This window comes from Equus quagga, chromosome 5 (genome assembly GCF_021613505.1).
Source record: "Equus quagga isolate Etosha38 chromosome 5, UCLA_HA_Equagga_1.0, whole genome shotgun sequence".
Lineage (NCBI taxonomy): Eukaryota > Metazoa > Chordata > Mammalia > Perissodactyla > Equidae > Equus > Equus quagga.
In genome coordinates this window covers 5,356,481-5,377,187 of record NC_060271.1, presented here as the reverse complement: position 1 = coordinate 5,377,187, position 20,707 = coordinate 5,356,481, and the positions used below count along the sequence as shown (strand labels likewise).

The 20,707-nt window shown below is 52.2% G+C and overlaps 1 protein-coding gene across 3 annotated transcripts; it reads right to left on the bottom strand.

Annotated features, from left to right (window-relative positions):
* Window positions 1–370: 370 nt before the first annotated feature.
* Window positions 371–19,342, bottom strand: LOC124239924 (NADH-cytochrome b5 reductase-like). 3 transcript variants are annotated; one of them, XM_046662389.1, is made up of 7 exons: window positions 18,908–19,342; window positions 17,928–18,219; window positions 16,876–17,024; window positions 14,354–14,441; window positions 10,794–10,898; window positions 7,211–7,414; window positions 371–5,208 (listed from the first exon to the last, which is right to left on the bottom strand). In XM_046662389.1, exons 2-7 carry the CDS (start codon window positions 18,117–18,119, stop codon window positions 5,005–5,007), a joined length of 942 nt encoding a protein of 313 aa, XP_046518345.1. In that variant the 5' UTR covers window positions 18,120–18,219; window positions 18,908–19,342; the 3' UTR covers window positions 371–5,004. The 3 variants fall into 3 exon arrangements, with proteins under 3 accessions (XP_046518345.1, XP_046518347.1, XP_046518346.1); XM_046662391.1 differs by lacking the exons at window positions 371–5,208; window positions 7,211–7,414 and adding exons at window positions 9,077–9,275; window positions 9,659–9,765; XM_046662390.1 differs by lacking the exons at window positions 371–5,208; window positions 7,211–7,414 and adding an exon at window positions 9,151–9,765.
* Between the last annotated feature and the right edge of the window lie 1,365 nt (window positions 19,343–20,707).

Below are 20,707 nucleotides of genomic sequence, written 5' to 3'. Positions count from 1 at the left end.
GCTCAGAGGCCAGCAGTGAGCCAGGCACTGCTGGGGCACTGGAGAGAGGAGAGAAAGGAGGAGGGGCTCTTACCCCTATTCAGGGCCAGCCTCCACATCCCCGGGAGACAGTGCTACCACCCCCATTTTATAGATGAGTAAACTGAGGTTCAGAGATGTCAGGTTACTTTCCTTGGATACTTATAGAATCCGTAAGAGATCCAAACCCAGGCCTCCCTCATTTAAAAAGGAAAACAAAATAAAATCAAAAAAAGTCCAAAACTGTGGTGACTGGAAAGTCATTCTGGTTTGAGTCTATGAGGAAAAGAAAGGGGACAAGCAGAGGGAAGAACACGTAAGCTGAGTGCTCACACTGTTTATACTCCTCAGTTTTCTCTAGACCAGGGTACACAGTAGGTGCTCACAACACAGTTACATGTCGCTTAATGACGGGGGACACGTTCTCAGAAACGCATCCTTAGGCAATTTCGTCGTTGTGTGGACATGCTAGAGTGTCCTTATGCAAACCTCTGCGGTACAGTAGGCTGCACACCTAACCCGTGTGGTACTAATCTTATGGGATCACCGTCATAGATGCAGTCCATCGTTGACCAAAATGTCATTACACAGCACGTGACGACAGTTTCAAATGGAAAAGCTTGGAGGCATCAAAGAGCACAGCTATCCTGAGGTGGGAGAGAGGGAACGAATGTTTTTACACCTCTAGTTTCTAAAGTGCATTGACCAGGCATATCTAATCTTTTTTAAAAAAAACTTTACGGAATTATTTCAAACACAAAAACGGTAGAACATAACAAAGCAGACATCAGGGATGTTCAGATTTTGCCATATTCATATCAAATGTTTTTATAATAAAGTGACACAGATAAAAAAGCCCACCACCCCACCCCATCTTCTTCCTTTTCCTCTATCCCCAAAGGTCACCACTGTCCTTGAAGTTTGTGGACTTCCTTCCTGAGCATGCGGCATTATTTTGTGTTTTAAACTTTCCAAATATTGATAGCTCACTGTACCTTTCCTTTTACAATTTGCTTTTCACTCAATTATCATCTGTTTTGGATTTAGTCTGTCCTGACACGTAGACCTGGCTCATCCACTTTAACTGCCGTATGGTATTCCACTGTATGAATACAGAACGTTTATTTCTCTATTCTCTTATCGATGGACATGTAGGTAGTTTTTAATCTCTGCTGTTTCAAAGAGTGCAGCAATGAAAATCTTCATACACATCTGGTGCACGCATGTGTCACATACGACCTTCATCACAATTGCAGCATGTTGGAATCTGTGTACCCCTACATGACCTGGGAGAATTGCTCAATGTCTCGGAAGCTTAGTTTCCTCATCAGTAAGTCGGGGTAATAAAATAGAATGCATTTTGGTGACAGTTATGTGCTTCAAAGCAGCTGAAGAGCATTTTGCAACCTGTAAAGTGCTCCATGATTCTTAGTTGTTTATTATTCAGGTATGTGACATTCAGGACGTGCTGAGTACCCTCCCACGCTGGGGACACAATGAACAGGCCCCATTGTGGGCCCAGGATGTGCTCACATACAAATGAGATGGTCTGAGAGGTGCAGCCACAGAAGAATGCACAAGAATCTGCCCACTAATCTAGCCTGGGGTGGCAGAGGCCAGCAAGGAGGGGCCGCTGAGCTACACCCTAGAAAGACAAGGAAGCAAAGGCCAGCGGAGGATGGTGGGTGGGAGGCTGGCCCAGGCAGAGGGGCAGCAGATGTGAAGGGACTGACCGACACAAAGGAACACGCTTGGGAGAAAGAGTTGGGGGCAAGAGGGCAGTAACATAAAGTCTGCAGAGGCAAACACAGCTGAGGGCAAGAGGGAGCCATTGAAGGATTTTAAGAAAGGGAGTGACAGCCAGATCTGCATGTTAGAAAAAGCGGCCTGAACAAGCTCTGGAGATCTGCTGTACTGAACACTGTACCTACAGTCAATAACAATGTATTGTACACTTAAAAATTTGTTAAGAGGGTAGATCTCATGTTATTACCACAATTTAAAAAAATTGGTCCGGCTGCAGTAGGGAAGGGGGTGTGGGAGGAGAGGCTGGAGACCGGAGACCAATGAGGGGAATGCCGAGGTGGTGCAGGCCAAACACGGGGAGGACTGAACTAAGGCAGCCGTGGTTTCTGACGCACACCTCCCGCGACACGTGGCGGGGGCATCATCAGGAGAGATGGGAGGGGCCAGCTGCCGGGAACCTCACCCCCAGTTCACAGAGCTCCATCCTCATGCATCCCAGCCAGGTCTCCTCCCGGGCTCCCTTATCTTCTTGGGAGGCAGAGGACCCAACACGAGCTCCCAAGTTTCCGGGTGATATGAGCCCTTTTGGCATCTCGGTGTCAAGGGCACGGCTGGGTCCTCCCCGCTGTGCCATGATAAGAGACCCCCCCAGAATCCAGACTGCACAGACCCCACAGGCAGCAGGGGAAGGAGAGGGAGACGCATTCTAGGACAGGAGGGGCTGCTGGTTATCACTGCGTGGCCTGGTCTAATATCCAGACATCGAACATCTAAAACGGGACAAAGACAAATACCAGAACTGCCCCAGACCCCCGCCACTGACTCAGTGAGTAGCGTGGCCCGGCCCTCAGCCCCTCTCCAGCGCTCCGCACTTCCCCTTTCAGGGCACTCACCCCTTTCAGAATCACAGGGTTAATTTCTGCCCTCCTTGTCGGCTGGAAGCTCCCCGACGGAGTTTACTAGAACTGCACCTGCCTTGGTCATTGTGTTTCCTTGGTGCCTAGAACAGAGCCTGGCTCGGAACAGGCCCTCCAGGAGTATCCGAGTAGAACCAACAGGATGTGCCGAGGGAGAGGAAAGGGCAGAGGAAGGTGCGCAGAGTTCAGAGGCCCTGAGAGAGGAAAAGGGTCTTGCCCACGTCACAGGTGAGGCAGTAAGAGACCCCCGATCCTGCCTGGGACTCTGACGCGGAGTGCGGGGCCTCCCACGCGTTACACTGTGCTGAAGAGGCTGAGCCACAGACCAGCGTTCCCAAAGCGTATTCCACGCAACACTGGTCTCAAAAGATTCTAGAGGGTAAAAATGTTCTCTAGTCAAACAAGCTCGGGAAACTGGGTTAAACAAAATGAAAAAAAGTTTCTTTTCCACCTGCCTTTTCAGAGCCTTTAATACGCTCACATGTCTGGTTCTTGGTGAAGGTGCATGCGGTATTCCCCACAGCTATGTACCGTGGAATTCCGCCTGTGGAACTGGGTTGGAAACCTTTGGCACCAACCCCCAACTGCTTGTCATGGTTAGTTATTGAACAGAGCACAGCAAGGAGATTTGTTGTAACTTTTTGGGCAGTGTAGGAAAACTCTTTTTCACAAATGAAAATGACTCCAAGACCCAAGATATAAATGGGATAAAAACAGAACTGCTCTGGGGTCAGCCTGGTGGCGTAGTGGGTAAGTTTGAGTGCTCTGCTTTGGCATCTCGGGGTTCATATCCCAGGTGCAGACCTACAACCCACTCATCAAGCCATGCTGTGGCAGGCGTCCCACATATAAAGTAGAGGAGGATTGGCACAGATGTTACCTCAGGGCCAATCTTCCTCACCAAAAAAATAAAAATAAAGTCTCTTACTTTAAAAAAAACACCAAAAACAGAACTGCTCTGATTGAAGGAGGGCTTGGAAATCCCATCTGGCCATCCCTTCACTGCTGCCATGCCAGGAACCCTGGTCTCCTGGGAGCCCAGAACTCTGAGCACAGGGCTGACACTGGGAGACCTGGCTTCTAGAGCCGGCCTTGCCATGAACTATTTTACCTTGGGCAGGTCACGTAGCCTCACTGGCCTTGGTTTCCCCCTGGATATAATGACACAGCCTGGGAGACTGGACGCTTTTTGGAGGCCTGAATTTAATCTCTGATGGGGACTGTGGTTCTATGACTGTAAAATTCTCACTCTACGATTCCACGGTTCTCTGATTCTGAGATTCCAGTTCTGGGACTGCCGGAAGCCAGCCTGAGCTGGTGCCGCACACTGCAGGCCAGGCTGGGAAAAGCAGAATTCATTAACTGCAGCCGCTGCTGGAGCCGGGTTCCCAGGGGAGGGCATGCCCCATGCTGGATGGAGGGGGCGGGGTGGAGGGGAGGAGTGGGTGGATGGGAATCAGCCGCCCTCAGTGGGCAGAGCAGGGAGAGGACCCAGGTCTCCAGACTCCTGCTCTATCTTTAGATCTCCATGGCAACCGTCGCCAGGGCGCAGGAGCTGAAGGCGGGCTGGGCTGGCTGCCTGCAGGAGGGAGGGCCGTTTGCTTCCGTGCCTCTTTCACTGGAGAAAGGACTCTGGGCTGGGCTCTGGAGCCAGGGAAGGGAGACGGAGAGCAAAGCCATCCGCAGCAGGAAAGGCCTGGGGCCAATCCAAAATAAAGGTAATCTGGGGCCCTGCCTCACTCCGAGAACACGGTCAGGTCACAGGCCCCACGACCTCTGTTGTGTCAGGCTCACAGCACTAGAAGAACATAAGGCAAGTTCCTCCTCCAAAGAGCTCTCAGCCTCTATGCTCATTTCCTAAACACTCAGCGAGCACTTCCTCTGAGGCGGCCCTGAGGCAGGGACACACAGTCTCCAGGGAACCAGGCTTTGGAACAGGCAGGACAGGGCAGGGTCCTACAGGAGCCCCTCACAAGCCCTCTAATCTGAGGAAGCAGGAAAGCTCCCCCCGCCCCATCTCCTGCCAACTCTTATTCATCCTGAGGCTCAGCCTGGACCTGGCTTCCTCCGGGGAGTCCTCCCTGACTGCTGGGCTGCTTACTCTCCTCCCTGGGGCTCTGCAGCCCCATCCTCCCTCCACACAACAAGATGCCAGCCTGAGGGAGTCAGTAACCTCGAAGGGTAGATGCAAAAGGGAGGTGTGCAGAGGTGAAGTCATTCGCCCAAGGTCACCTGGTGAGTTAGGGCAGTCTTCCATCCACCTCGTCTGATTCCAGTCTGTGCAACTTCCTGTTTCCCAGTGGCTTTGGAAGGGAGGCCAGACCTAGAAGAGGAAGTAGGAGTCCTCGGCCAGGCCGGCACGCAGCAAGCAGCTGGCCATGTCCTTGGTAAACTCGGCTGAGCCACAGACCAATGCAAACGGCTTTCTGCGACAGGAGCTGACCAGCTCTTCAATCAGGTCCTGAGCCAGGCGGCCAAAGCGGGTCTTCTCCCGGTAACTCCAGGGAAGCTGCTCCGGGGAGCTCTCCTGGGATGATGAGAAACAGTGGGGTGACTACTGGCGGGGCCTTGGAGTTCATGCAGCCAGCCCTTCTCTGCCAAATGAGGACCCTGAGGCAGAGGGGGTGGGCAGCCAACCTTCACCTAACCCCATGAGCCAGGCACTTGCGCACGCTGGGACTCGGAGCACCCTCACAAGCCTGGGGGCCGGGGGGAGCTCTACAACAGGTGGGCACAGAGAGGAGGAGGGGTGTTCCTCGGGACATGCAACAGGCAGTGCAGGACCAGAACACGGGCCTGCCGTGTCCACTCCTCCCAGGGGCCGCTGCACCTGCCACTCTGCGGGGAACGTTTTCTCCCTGACCGTGGTCTCCCAGAATCTCTCCAAGGTTATCCGTCACCATCACTCTCAGAGCATATCTCATTTGTTCATTTGTTTTAAGGTTTCAATTAACTGGCTGACTTCAGCAGATTTTCTGAGGGTCCCTCCGTGCCTGGCACTGTGCTAGGCTCTCGGGACATGGAGCTGCTCCACACAGACCAAGTCCCAAGCCTCATCCACCAACTCGCTGTGTTACCTTGGGCAAGGTTCTTAAGCTCTCTGTGCCTCAGTTTCCACATCTGTAACATGGGTATGATGGCAGTACCAACCTCCTAAGATTGTGGTGGGGAGTAAATGAGTTAACACACACGAAATGCTCAGAACAGTGCCAGGCACAGAGAACGTGCTCAGTGAAGGGCACTGCCTTCAGCCGTCCCTGTGGCTACCACCCCACATACAGGTAAGCGTCCAGAGGGCAGGGAGCAGGTCATCCTCCTGCCTTCCTGCCCCTCCTCCCACTTCCCTGAGCAGGCTGTGGGCAGCTGAGTGTGCAGCCAGCAGCACTGCCCTCCCCTCACCCACCCCCTGGGCTGCACACTAGCCTCTGCTTCATTTCCCGGCCTTGGGCGCTGCTGCCGCTAACGTTCACCAAGCATGACCCTCTCGATGTTCCTGCCACCGAGCATCTGATGGGCCCACAGAGCCTGGCCTCGGGACCCCTGAGATCCCAGGACCTCTGGCATTAGAAGGGGAAACCCAGTTTCCTGACAGCTGCCCCCAGCCACAATGTCCACGATCGCCTGAGTGTTTAGGGACACTCTAAAGCTCCCTCAAAGAGGACACTGATGAGAAGGGGGCTCCAGAGTACAGGGCAATGAGGCTGCCCCTGAGCACGAGGACGGAGGGGAGGCCCCAGCAGGAGACCTCTACCCAGGGGGCGTAGGAAAGAGAAACACAGCTGGAGACCAGGGAAGGCAGGTGAGGGAGACAGCTGAGGGCCTCCCAGAGGGGACTGCCTGGGAAGGCTGACCTGAGTGACTGGAGGGGACGGGGAATCAGGGGAAGAGGGGGCAGGAGGCAGTTGCTTCAGCTAGAGCATGTGCCGCCTGGTGAGTCCGTGCGCAGCCTTCCTCCCACACAGGGACAATGCGATGTGCGATGTGGTAGGGCCCCTGACAGCTGCAGTGACCTCGGGTCCAGTTCACTCCCCAGTCGATGGAGTGAGCACCTCCTCTGGGCCTGGCACCGTCCTGAGCACTGAGTAGTGTTCGATCAGACACAGATCCCTGCCTCGAGTTCACCACAGCTACAGGACATCTATGGCAGGGCCCGCTGGCTCCACAGCCGGGCTGCTGGCCCACAGACCTGATGAAGCCAGAGGGTGGAGGGCAGGCAGCAAGGCACAGTGAGTCAGCCGGGGGGGGGGGGGGGGGGTAGTCTGCAATCAGACAGCCTGGCTCAAATCCTGGGTTCAGCCATCTGGCAGCAGGGCACAGGCTGGCACCTCTGCCTCTCTGAGGGGCAGTTTCCTCATCTGCATAGTGAACATGACAATACCCGCCCTCCTAGCCAGGCACACAGTGGCAGTTCCACCAGTGGCAGGGATTATTATTAAGGCCTGGGGCAGAGAGGCCACAGCAGGCACTAGGATAGGTGCAGGGGACAGCAGAGTCTCAATCAGGGAAGGAAGGCACCACCCTGGGCTCACCTGGCTGAGCACAAAGAAGGTGCGGACGTTCCAGAAGCGGGCCTGCTCCTGGAGAAAAGTTTTCAGGTAGATGCCCTCAAAGGTCTTGAAGCAGCCAACCAGGGTGACAAAGGTCTCATCGTCCGCATTGTCTGTGATGCTCTGTAGGATGGGCACCATGGGGGCCAGGCCAGTGCCCGCAGCCAGCATGAGGAGCTCACCATACTGGGGAACAGGACAGGGGGTCTTTTCTTGGGCCTGCTTGAAGTGGATGGCACTGCCCTTCCTGCTGTCCCCCATCTGAGTTCCCCTCTACCTCCTGCAGGAAGCCATCTTCACTTGTGAAAGGTTACAGCTTGTGAGGTCTACGTAACAGAAAGCATGGGATCTGAGGGCTAAAAGGGAACATAATGGTGTAGCCCATCCTACGAGTGTCTTGATTGCGTTCTAAAGCATCACCACGGGACTCTGCTTACATATTCCTGCTGACGGGTAGCCTACTCCCTCCCAAGGCAGTCTGCTCTATTACAGGCTGACTGGCCCTGCCAGGGAGGTCTTCCCACCTCACCCTGAGCTGGAACCTGCTCCCACCAAAGGCTTGCCCACCATCCCATCCCAGCCTGCCCTCTGCTCCCTGTGTTCCAGGGCAGCGCTGCATAGACCTGAGGGCCCTGGCTCGGACCCCTGAGACTGCCCTTCTCCAGACTAAAGGAGATACCATCCATCAGCGCCTAGCACAGGGCTGGCACAGAAAAGCCATGCGATCAAAGTGATCCACCCCAAGAAGGCCCGGTTCCACCGACTCCCCCTCACTGAACCCACCTCCTGGCTCTAGGACTCCGAAAGAGGGGCAGCCCTCTTTAAGGTCAGTGTCTCACTACGCAATGAGGTAGTCACCTCCATCATTCCAGAGATTAGGCCTCTGGGAATGCAGTCTGAGTTTTCAGTCTCTTTACTGACAGCCACTGCACACCACTCTACTGCATGAAACACTTCCTGGAGTATCAGGAGTCAGACAAATCTGGGTGTAAATCCCCAGTTGTATGATCTGGGCAAGTTCTTTCATCTCCCTGAGCCTTGGTTTCCTCACTGGTAAGAAAATAAGAGCACCTCCCCACAACAGCAGCTGTCTCAGAACTGCGTGAGGATTAAACGAGGTGGCACCAGGTGCCCGGTGAGGAGCCCAGGGCTTCAGACAACTGGAGGCCTCCCCCCCAGAGCCCTACTGCCGGCCCGGCCTCTGACCCGGCTCAGCGCTCACGGCCCCTGGGCGTCAGCCGGCTGAGCTCCTCCTCCTGGCCCCGTTGCTGTGCGGGCTCTCCTTCGGGGAACCTTCCCTGCGCTGGGGCGGGTGCGGGGTCCTCCTTCGCATTCCCACAGCCCTCTGTGCCCCTCCTCACAACACTGGTCACACTACGTTGTTGTCAGGTTTGTGTGTCTGTCTCTCCATCAGACTGTGAGCTTCGGGAGGACAGGGGCCTCGTGTGGCCACCTGTGGCCCTGGGGGGACACCTGGAACGTGTGTGGAACACACGTACACAGATGCTGATGCGCCAGTTTGCAGGCTGACATGGCATCCACCTGCACAGAGGATGACTGCAGAGAGGCAAGACAGGGCCGGGAAGGGGGCCAGAGCACCCTGCGCCCTCACGGGTGAAAGCCAAGCCTCAACCACAGTTTCAGCGGCTGAACCTTGTTTTTTTTTTTGAGGAAGATTAGCTCTGAGCTAACATCTGCTGCCAATCCTCCTCTTTTCGCTGAGGAAGAGTGGCTCTGAGCTAACATTCGTACCCATCTTCTCTACTTTTCATATGCGGGACGCCTGCCACAGCACGGCTAGCCAAGTGATGCCATGTCTGCACCAGGATCCGAACCGTCAAACCCTGGGCCACCGAAGTGGAACGTGCGAACTTAATCGCTGCGCTACTGGGCTGGCCCCACAGCGGCTGAATCTTAATGTGCGAGCCACCATCTCTTTTTCCTCACAGCCGCGCCCGAGGCGCTCCCCAGATAAGAAGAACGAGGGCTTTCAAGTGGAGTTCTGTGGACGCAGAGGAGCAGCATCTGTAGGTGCCAGGGGGCTCCACTGGAAAAGGTGGTCAAGACAATAGTCATCAGGTGTCCCCTCTAGGTCAGAGGAAACAGGGACAATTCCTAGTCCCTGCTCTCAAGGGCCTGGGGGACACAGGGACAACCTCAGCTAAAATCTAAGGCTCAGCATGGCCAGTGCTAGGAGGATGCTGTAGAAGAGTATTAACACGTGCACACCACATGTCTGTAAAACGGGGGTAGCAGTTCCTAAGGGCTGTTGTGAGGATTAAATGAGTCACTTCATGGCAAGTGCAAAAATCAGAGCCTGGCACACAGAAGGTACCACGGGCGTGCCTGACGTTATTATTATACCCACACACGTGAGTGCATGCGTGCTTGTATATACCCCCATGCGTGAAAGAGGACTTGGAAGGATACACGCCAAGGTGGTAAGACTGGTACGTATGGGTAGATGGCCCGCAGGTGCTCTTGATTATCCTCTTTTTGCCTCTATAGCTGCTGACTTTTTTGGTAATGAACATGAGCTGCATTTGTAATAAGAAAGATATCAATAAAAGCTATTTTTAAGCTAAACACAATGATTCATTCATTCTTTTCCACTTGTTTTGGTTTTGCCTTGTTTTCCTCATTACAAAGGTAATAGGTGTTCATTGTGGATAATTTGGAAAGTATAATGAAGAAAATAAAAATCACCCATAATTCTACCACCCAGAGCTACTAACATTTTGTTGCTTTTTTTCCCATATTTTTTCTGTGATTTTAACTTAATTTCCCAACTTGCTGGATATTCAGTTTTGTACCTAGTGTTTGTCACGTGATCTTATAGCATAAGCATGTAGCATCATTTACAAACATAACTTTAAAATTCAGGCTAATATTCTATCAAGCATCTGTAACTCAGTGTACTTAACTGTCTCCTGTGGTTGGATAGTCAGTTGTCTCCAATTTCTTGCTATTATAAATGAGACTGCAATGAATGTGTGCAAAACAGTCAGTATTTTGGATTCTTTCCATAGGACAGACTTCCAGAAGTGGAATTACCGGGCCAAAGGATTTGAAGGTTCTTAAGAATCCTCGTATATACTGCTTTCCAAATATGCACCAACTGATGAGAAATTAATCACTAATTCCTCCCGGGAAGGTCAGGGAAGGGTGTGAAGAAGCCTGAAGATGAAGGGAAGAGCCTTTGGGCCGGCAGCAGTGGGCTCCCAGGCAGCGGGCCCTGGGGCATATTTAAGAGCGGTCTCTATTATCTGTAAACGGAAAGTGACCCTGGAAAGATACCTGAGGGTCAGATGGGATAGGGGTCCTAAACACCATGTACACAGTCCGGGTTTTTCTAAGCAATGGCCAGGCATGCATAGTTCCGGAGCACGGGCAGGCAGTTTTGTTCTTCGTGCCTATTCCATCTCCTCCCATGTCTAACCCCAAGGATACTCTTGCAATTGAGTTTGGGCTCAGGAAGAACAGCAAAGTGAAACCCTACAGCCTAAATCATGAAAGTCGGAGTCCTGGAAGCTAAGCTGGGAGGACTTGGCGTGCTGGCACTGACCTGGTTTGGTTGATAGAAGAAGCCTCCGAACGGTCCTCGCCAGAAGGCCGTGTCTCCTGCTCTCCAGGACTCGACATACTGGGACATCAGGCCAGTTTGGTAGCACTGGGAGCAAACACAGGGAGACCTCATTGGGACAGGCACATGCCGCCAACACAAACCACATCAGCCATCAATGGGGAGCCCTCCCTGTGTGCTAACTGCTCAACATGTGTTATCTCATTTAATCCTCCTCATTGCCCCGCAAAGCTGGTACTGTCCTTTCCAATTTTCAGATGAGGCCCAGAAGCTTACATAGAAGGTAAATGGTGAGACTGGGATGAGAATCCATAGGACCTACAACCTTAACTACCGAGGTCTCAAACCCAAATAACTACAGGGGCCACACAGGTAACAAAGCAGAGTGAAGCACTGGGTACGAGATGACTAATGGCAATTAATACTCAGTCTCAGTGTCAGGGAGTGAGTGGTGGGGACTGTGGGATACTGGTCAGTGACTACTCTTTCTAAAGGAGGAAGTCACTCTGCAGATTCCAGCACACAGTCTGTGGGGCCCATGATGCCAGATCTTCTGATTTTCCAAGAGGGGCAGGAAATCCATATTTTTATGAAAAATCTCCCACTTTTGAAATGTCAGCAATTAATTCAAAATTTTAAAACGTTGTGCAGGCCAAAACCAAATCTATTTATAGGCTAGAGTCAGTTTGCAAGCCACTCATTTGCCATCTCTGCATGACCCTACACTGTCTCCTGGCTGGATGAAAAAAACGAAGGTTCCATGGGGGAAGAGCAGTCTACATTTCCTGGTGCCTCGCCACTCTGTGCCAGCCGGCACGCTGCGGCTGCAGGGGAGACAGCTGGACTTTAAGCTCCAGGAAGGCAGCCAGTGCCTGAACTGTGGGAAGGACTTAATAATTATCTGCATGAACGAATGAATTCATTAATCCAGATGCAAGTCCTCCCCTTAAGGAGCTCACAATCTAGGAAGGACCTAAGTCTCAGACATACACAAGGTAGAGACTACCTGACACCCTACAAGAGGATAAAGTGCCAGGAGAGCCCTGAGGAGGTGCAGTCACTTTCAATGGAGTGGGATTGAGGCTACTTCCTGGAGGAGGAAGCATTTGAGATGGACCTTAAAGGCTGGGGAAGATCGAATTCACCTGGGAAGGGCAGAGAGGATTCTGGGCATCAGGTATGGTATGGTCAGGGGTAGGACAGCCCAGGTCATGTTCTGGCAACAGCAGGTGGGGTCAGGGGAAGCACTGGGAGATGGGACTGGGAGGGGGTTTAGAGTGAGATTATAACCAGGCTTGAAGGCGAGACCGGGCGTTGGTTGCCAGGTATGCTTTTAAGCTCTTGCAGCCACCTCTGGCACCATCCCTGACTTCCTCAGGCACCATACACATAAAGCAAGGGAAGTCTTCAGCTCACCTGCAAGAGGTGTGGGAAGGAGGCCACAGTTCTTCTCCTAACTTGCTGGAGGTTGTGTCTCCGAGCACACCCCGCTTTCCAGCCCCAGACTTGTGGGAGGCACAAGCTGTGCCTTAGAAGCCCTAAGGCACAGATAGAACTCAAGGGGAAAGGAAGGATTCCTCTGTGTCTCCAGCACCCACACAGAGCCTGGCACTGCAAACACGCCCAATCCACACTGTTAAACCGAACTGACACTGAACTTCTGTTCTTCCACTTGAGATCATATTACCTCAGGGAACCTTGTGACAATGACATTCTCTCTCTGAGCTTCAGTTTCTTCCTCTGTAAAATGGGGATAATATGATCTTCTCTGCAGGGTGGTTATGAGGTTGAAAGAACATGCAAATAAAGGGCCAGAAGCAGTGCCTGGTGCCCAGAAGGTGCCTGAGAAATAGGGGCTCCTCCTTCCCATCTACATGGGAGGGCAAATCAAAAAGCAGTCTGCCTTCCCAATTTGCAGACATCTCCAGTTCTTCCTAGCCAGCGGCTTAGGGATAATTAAGCATCTCTCTAAAGAGAGGCTTTCCGGTAAACGAAGGAGAAAATCAGCCTTGCAGCTGGGAGAGATCCAGCTGCCCTGAAGAACTGTCTCCAGGCTCATCCTTTCAAGAGAAACACACCCGGACAAGCAGCCTGGGGAAGCAGGCCATTTGGAGAGGATTTGTGGAATCTCCCAGACAAACAGTCGCGTGGAGAAGGGATCCTGTCCAAGCTGATGTGGGAGGGAACAAACGCTCGGGCTCTGCAGGCAGGCAGGGCAGACAGGGAAGGCAGGAGCTGGAGCCAGTGCTGGGGCCGTGGAGTCAGGAGGCCGGGGCTCACCCACCAGCCGCACTTCTTACAAGCTGTGGAGCCTCGGGTCCTGCTGGGGCCTCAGTCTGCTTATCAATGAAATGGGATAATTTCTGTCCTACAAGGGAGATAAAGGATGTGAAAGCTACTCTTCAATATTGGCATTCCCTAGGATTCCATTTGGGAAATGATGATCTAGAACTATGCATTAGGTTGACCCATAGGAAACTGCTGTTTCTGTAGGTCGAAAATGTTAGCACATCAGCAACTTCATCCAGTTCACCCTAATCATTTTTTGCACGTGACTGAACCTTCATGACTTCGTATACATTTGGTGCCTACTCCTTGGGTCTCTGGGGTGTTGGTATGCAGCCCACTTCGTTCATCTCATCTCTGCCAACTTCCCTACCCACCCTGGCTGCCCCCACAAGGCAGCCCTCCTCCTGCCATTCAGACTGGAAACAGTTCCCACAAGACCCTGTTCTGTCTCACCCCTCCCTGCTTGATTATCTGTCCCCTCGGCCTGGAATGCCATTCTTTACCACTGCCAATTTGGACTCCCTCTTCAAGGCCCAACTCAAATGCCCCGGCCCCTGCCCACCTCCCCAAGAGGTGCTCTCAGGTTAGTTCGGTCCACAAGGTCCTCCATGTCCCACCTTTTCCTGTACATCCCCTTCTGACCCAGCACAAATGGCCAACAGTTCCCTGACTCGTGCCTCCTCTGCCTCTGCAGGTGCTGTTCCCAGCAGAGAGCTGCCTTCCCCGGTGGCCCCTCTGATTCCCCACTGCTTACCCTGAACATACAGTCAACCCCCCAGCTTCTGCGAGGAAGGCTCCTTGCCTTCTCTGCACCCCAGCTGCCCTGAGTTGGGCTGGGGCCTCCTGTCACGGTGCCTATCACACTGCACTGTCCTGGTCTGGTCCCCTGTCTGAGGCAGGCACCGTGTCTGACTCATCTCTGGACCCCGGTGCCCAGCACACAGTAGATGCCCCCTTTCCTCCTGGCTCAGGGCTCACTCTCCACCAACAGGTAAGAAAGTGAGAAGGAGCAGCTTTACTTTCTCAGTCTGTGCCTTCTTTTCACAAATCCGTCAGGAATATGCCCTCTGTTGGTGGTCCAGCAGCCTTCCCTTCCCCAGGAAAGGAGACGGGAGAAGGCCTCCTTCACCATCCCTGCTCTTCCCTCAACACCAGCTTTCCCCACATCAATGGGAACTGCCCCAGCCTGACCAAGCCGTCAAATGGAGGTTCCAGTCCACGGCATCTTAGAGCATCCATGTGAGTCAGCTCACCTTGATTAAAACTTCAAAGTATCCTTCTGCGTTGGCAGGGCTGATGGGCGTATAAGCTCTCTGAACTTCTAAGTCATTTACTATCCCTCTGGGAAAGAGAAGCAGTCAGTCAGACAGTCCGCAAGTCATTCAACAAACTCTTAGAGGTACCTACTCTGTGCCAGGCTGGTGAAAATGAAGGTTGGGTCTGGTCATCCTCAGTGGTCCTCACTGAGAGGCAGGCAAGGTGGAGCAGAAAAGAAAAGAACGGGGCTCCCCACTGCCAAGTGCTGGCTGTGAGACCTGGTCATTAATCCCTCAGCTGCCCCTTCTATAAAACAGAGACCACCATGTGTGTCCCTGCTGTGTGGTTCCATTGGGATCACAGATGGGATGTGCTTCACAAAGTACCCTGATGATGTGAGCTGCTGTGAGGACATCACTATGGATTTTCCTGACCACAGAGCGATAAAGATAAAACAACTGTGCTCAACATTTATTAAATACTTACTACCACAGGCCAGGAGCATTAGAATTGGAAGCATCCTCAAAGGAGACCTATGTCAAAGCTGACCCCATGCATGAGCCCTCTCCACAATGTCATCAACAAGGGGGCCAGGATGATAATCCTGATATGTAATAATAATAGCAGCCTTGCTGTATTAAATGCCTACTAAGCACCAAGCATATTACATGCATTATCTTATTTAATTTAAATAATAACCCAAATGAGGAAACCAAAGCTCAGAAAAGGGAAATCATTTGCCTGAGGTCACACAGCTAGAATGCACCCACAGTTCTGTCTGACTCTAGACAAGCTTCCTGACCACGACTCAGAGCTTCCAGGAGCACCTAAACATTCCTCTCTCTAGTCCTACGAGGTGCAAACCTCTCTTCTCCGAGGTTTGCAAAGATTAAAAAGGCCCCATCCTAGTGCATCAAAAGTGGGAGAGTGACAGAAATATTCAATAAATGCTTGTGAAACAAACGAGGAAGTAACAAACAGAACATATGGCGTGGCTTGGGCACAAAGAGCACCATGACACTACAGCAGAGGTGAAACTGACATGCTCTGGAGAAAGTGACACTGTCGTTAGGGGACTCTCAGGAGGCCTCCTGGAGCCAGGAATTAGAGGAGGAGCAGGCCACTGACAGGTGCAAATGGGGACACGAAGGGAAGTAATTCCAGGCTGGGGGAATAGCCTAGCACAAGCTTAGAGGTAGGACAACGCAGGTAGGCAAGTCAGGCACTGGTGAGGGGATCACGAGCCTGAAACAAGAGGCAAATACAGGAGAGGGAGAGGAAGCTGGTGGGAAAGGAAGCTGGGGCCCTGGGTTAACGTGTCACTGGGGAGGCATCGTGGAGCACCAGAAGGTGTGGGAACACGGAGTGACAGGGTCAGCTGCGTGTGTTAGGAATGTCACTGGAGTGGCAGAGAGGGTGGAGAAGGCGAGCCTGGAGGCAGGGAGTTCTGGGCACCCCTGCTTTATGCACGGAGAGTTGCATGGGGCTGTGATCTACCCTGTGGCCCCTCCCATCCACTGAAATAGTGAGCTTTACGGTTCATCAGCCAGGCCATGGGCCAGAACGAGCTAGGCACAAACACCAGGGGTCAGTGCAAGGCAAGTGGCCAGAGTGTGACCAGTAACAAGCTCTCTCTCGGTTCTCCTCGTCTGCTGGCTGCCCCTTCTGTCTCCGTTGCTGGCTCCTCCTCCTCTTGCCAATACGGATGCCAGAGTTGCCAGGGTCATCCTCTGCCCTTCCCTCTCTCTGTCCCACACATGCTCCCAAATGCCATCTAGGTATATGCCGATGATTCCCACATCCATGTCTGCAGCTCCGATCTCCCTGCTGAGCCACGGACCCACAGAGTTGAATGTCTGGCAGATACTTCCAGCTGGAGATTCCAAAAGGTCTTGTCCCTGGGTAGGTGGGGATGGGGATCAAGGTGGGAGGAGAACGCAAAAGGAGGCTCGGAGGAAGAAGGAAGTTCAGAGGAGTGGCTAAGAATGTAACTCAGGAGCCAGGCTGTCTGGGTGTGAATCCTGGCTCCACAATTTATTAGCTGTGTAATACTGAGCAAGTCCATTATTCTCAGTGACAATGTCCTTTCTATCAATCACATTAGGTTAATACCACAGGCTCTAGAGCCAAACTGCTTGCCTTCAAATCCTGGCTCCAATATTTCCTAGCTGTGTGACCCTGGGCAAGTTACTGAACCTCTCTGACTTCAGTTTCCTCTCAGGTATGATAGTGGTACCTACCCCACAGGATCTTGTGAAGATTAGATGAGCTCATGCATATATAAGCACACAGAACTGTGCCTTGCATAGTAACTGCTATAAAAGTGTTTGCTATTATTATTCTTAGGAGAATGCCTTATCTAGTTCAATCCCAAGAACTCTCTGAGTCACACATTACTATGCCTATTTTGAGGATGATAAATGGAGGCTTAAGGGGGTGTAAGTGAGTCACCCAAGCCACAGCCAGCATATAGCAGGGCAGGGCTGCAAAGCTTCGGTCCCCCACCACCTGAGTGTACCGTAGGATGAGGTGCTGGCCTGGCCGCAGGCCAAGCTGGCTATTCCGGGGCAGTGCAAACCGGACACGGCAGGTGTCCTTAGTGAGTCTGTCCATGGCACTGATGCGGAAGGCCAAGAAGGTCTCTGGGCTCAGGTGGGAGGGGCAGCTCTGCAAGAGGAAAAGATCCAACAGCTAGAAGCCGGGGCTCCAGAGACATGCTAGCCTCCACAAGCACCCTCCCCACTTTCCCCAAGGACAGGCTGTCTCGGCTGGTACATTTTCTGTACACTAGATGGTAGTCCCACCTTATTTCCCTCTCATCTGATTTAAGAATGCCAGAGTACTTTACATTGAGCCCCCTGCTCTCAAACCTTCCACAGCTTCCCAAAGCCCCAGGACAAAGCGCAGGCTCCTAGTGGACACCCAAGGGTCCTGTGGATGACTCCCAAGCCTCATTTTATTTCCAATGCATCAGATGCTAGACTTTTCTCCATCATCCCAAGAATACCCTGCTGCCTCCTACCTGGGAGTCTTTATTTACTCAAACTGCGCCCTCTATCTAGAATACTCACCTCCAATGTATGAACGATCTACTCATCCTTCAAAACTGCTAAAATCCAGATTTTCAAAATTTAGAAATTAATGGGATCTTAAGATTATCTAATCCAATATCCTTATTTTACATGTGGGGAAACTGAGGCCTGAGTGGTAGAGGCTTACTTGTCCAAGGTCACACCGAGAGCAGAGCCTCAAATTTACATCTTCTAAGTCTTCTTCCACTGCCCTTAACATTTTAAACCACCTGCACCTCCTCCAGGAAGCCTTGTCTGAATGCCAAGACTCACAGATCTCCCTCCTGTAAAATGCCCATACCCAATTCACTCCTGGGACCCCCCTTGCCCAGCTCAAGGCCGGCCTTTGAACTTGGGTCTGTCTGCTTCCACTAAGCACTTTTTTCTCTCTGCTGTACAGAGTGAGGAAAAGCCTCCCCAAGGAGGCACAGTGCACAGGGCTGAGGCCAGGTAGCCACTGCCACCCTGGCCCTTTTGTCTAAGGGCAGCCCTACCTCACCTGTGACTCCTCTCCACCCAGCAGGCTCCTGTCCTTGCTGGCTCGGGCCGCTTCCCATCTCGCCAGATCTCGGTGATAGAGGTCGAACACACAGGGTGAGCAGCCACCGCCGCAGCACTGGGAGGGCAAGGGCTCCACAGGCCGCAGCTTCAGCCAGGCTTCCTCATCGTTATCCTCCTCTCTCTCGTACATTGTCAGTGGGGCTGGGGCAGCCTGGGAGGGACAGCTGGGTGCTCTTCCCAGAGCAGGCCTTGCTCTGTGAGGCCCCAGGCCCGGGCCTGTCCCTTTCAGTCTGGGAGAGGGAAAACAAGTGGTTATACTCTGGTCCCCTGTACTCCTCCCATTCTTCCTGAGGCCTGCAGGTGCCAAGCTCTGTGTGAGCACTGGGGACAGGATGAACCAAGCTTGGCATCTGCTGCCTGGCAGAGGAGGCAGGTAGACAGGACACAACAATCATCACTGGCCACCAAGGTTTCTGACCTCTTCCCGTGCTCTGAGTGCTGGATTATGCACCTTACATAGAAAATCTCATAGAATTTAAAAGATATTTTAAATCATGAAGTAAATTTATGTACAATAATTATAAAAACTATAAAAAATAAATTAAAATGTTATAAAAGAACACCTTTGTAACTACCACGCATCAAGTAAAAAGAATCTGCCAGCGTGCCAGAAGCCACCCGTCTGTGTCCCTTCCACCAGCCTGACTTTGGCTGTAATCACTCCGTTGCTTTTCCTCAGTTTTGCCACCTTTGTCTGCAACCTTAACTGCTACGGTTCAGCTTTGCCCAGTTCCTACTTTTACAGGAACAGAGTGATATGAACGTATCCTCCTCTGTCTGGCTTCTGTCACTCACGGTTGTCAGTGAGTCACCCACCAAACTGCTGCGTCTCGTTTAATCTTTACAGCAACGAGGCTGGTACCAGAGCTGTCATTTTATGGAGGGGAAACCTGGGTCTGGAGAGATTTCCTAACTTACCCAAGGTCACGCAGCTTCTAAAATGGTGGCACTGGGATTCTAACTCCGGTCTGCCTGGCTTCAGAACACGTGGTTCCTCACGCACAGGAACACAGGAGGAGCTTGTGCTGGGCTGGGGGAGAGGTGACAAGGACCTGGATCAACGCAGCTTCAGGGAGGATGAGACGGCAGAGGTCAGCTACAGAAATCCTGAAGAGGGAATTCAGAGGACACAGAGACTGACTAGATGTGAGGTGAGGGAGTGAGGGGGACGGAGGGGCTGACGGGACATCCAGGTGTCTGGCTTGGATCCCTGGGTGGAGAGTGGGCTCAAGAGGAGAAGTTGAGGGGCCAGCCCAGTGGTGCAGCGCTTAAGTTCGCATGTTCCACTTTGGCGGCCCAGGGTTCGCCAGTTCGGATCCCGGGTGCAGACCTATGCACCACTTGGCAAGCCATGCTGTAGTAGGCGTCCCACATATAAAGTAGAGGAAGATGGGCACGGTGTTAACTCAGGGCCAGTCTTTCTCAGCAAAAAAAGAGGATTGGCAGTAGATGTTAGCTCAGGGCTAATCCTCCTAAAAAAAAAAAAAAGGAGAAGTTGAGTTTTAGGGGAAGGAGGAGAGGAACGGGGGAAAGATGATAAGTTCAGTTTGAGGTGCCTGCGGGGCATCCCAGTGCAAAGTCAAGTTGTCAGTTGGACGAAACAGGCATAGGAACAAGAGTCTGGAGATGAAGACCTAGGTAAGACATCAAGGGTGGAGGAAGAGAACAGGCATAGGCTGGAGCCGCTGTGAAGGCCTGCCTGAGTTCACCTGTTCCTGCGAGTGCTCACTGCACTGGCCCAGCGCTGCTCAGCACAGCTGCTCAAAACCTTCCAGATGAACGAATCTCTATCTTAGACCTTTTCACACCATCCGGAAATGACACGTCTTTCTCCTTCTTGAGACGGTAAGCTCCTTGAGGGCAGAGATCTGTTCTTTTAGTCACTGGGGACAGGATGAACCAAGCTTGGCGTCTGCTGCCTGGCAGAGGCAGGTAGACAGAGCACAGTGAAAGTGAAAGAGCACAGTGGATATTTAAAAGTATGTGTGTTATATAGGAAGGAAGGAAGGAAGGAAAGAAAGGAAAGGAGCTTGGTTTCAGGGCTACTAGGTAAGCACAGTCTGAAAGACAGATCAGTGAGGAAAAGTTAAATGGCTACGATTTATTTTGAGATGTTTCTGTGAGGGCAGTTTGGGATTTATCAAGGTTCTCCATATGTAGAACTTCACAGTTTATATAGACACGATCATCTCACCTGCAAGCAAACTATTCTTTTAAAATTTCACAGGCAAATCAAAGAAAAGACGGTGTTCCTTCCCTCTTGTCTGAGAAGAGAACTGAGGGGAATTCTGATGTCACAGAACATTATTTGACGTAAATATTCCCATAAAATGCAACTACAGTCATGTACCGCGTGACGTTTCGGTCAATGAGGGGCCGCATATAAGACAGCGGTCCCATAAGATGAGCATCATATAGCCTAGGTGTGCAGCAGGCTTCCGATCTAGGTTTGTGCAAGTACACTCTGCGATGCTCACACAAGGATGAAACCACCTAACGACGCATTTCTCAGAACGTATTGCCATCGCTAAGCGACGCCTGAGTGTACCTCTTAAGAGCTCCGGCCTTCGATTTCCTCCCATTCATTCCTGCCTCAGACACTGGGCAGGGGCTGCAGCACGAGGTACTGGGATGCACAGATGAGTGACACTCTTCCCTGCCCTGGGGGAGCTCTTGGCCTAGCGGGAGAGTCATCCGCTAAGCAGATGATAACCATGA

Bases quoted from the DNA above. Each gene is read 5' to 3' on its own strand.
- LOC124239924 (XM_046662389.1), bottom strand. From the start codon at position 18,119: ATGTACGAGAGAGAGGAGGATAACGATGAGGAAGCCTGGCTGAAGCTG. The intron at 10,899-14,353 runs GTGAGCTGACTC...GTTTGCTCCCAG, and splicing joins ACTTTGAAGTTTTAATCAAG to TGCTACCAAACTGGCCTGAT. The intron at 7,415-10,793 runs GTCAGTGCCAGC...CCTGTTCCCCAG, and splicing joins TCTTCTATCAACCAAACCAG to TATGGTGAGCTCCTCATGCT.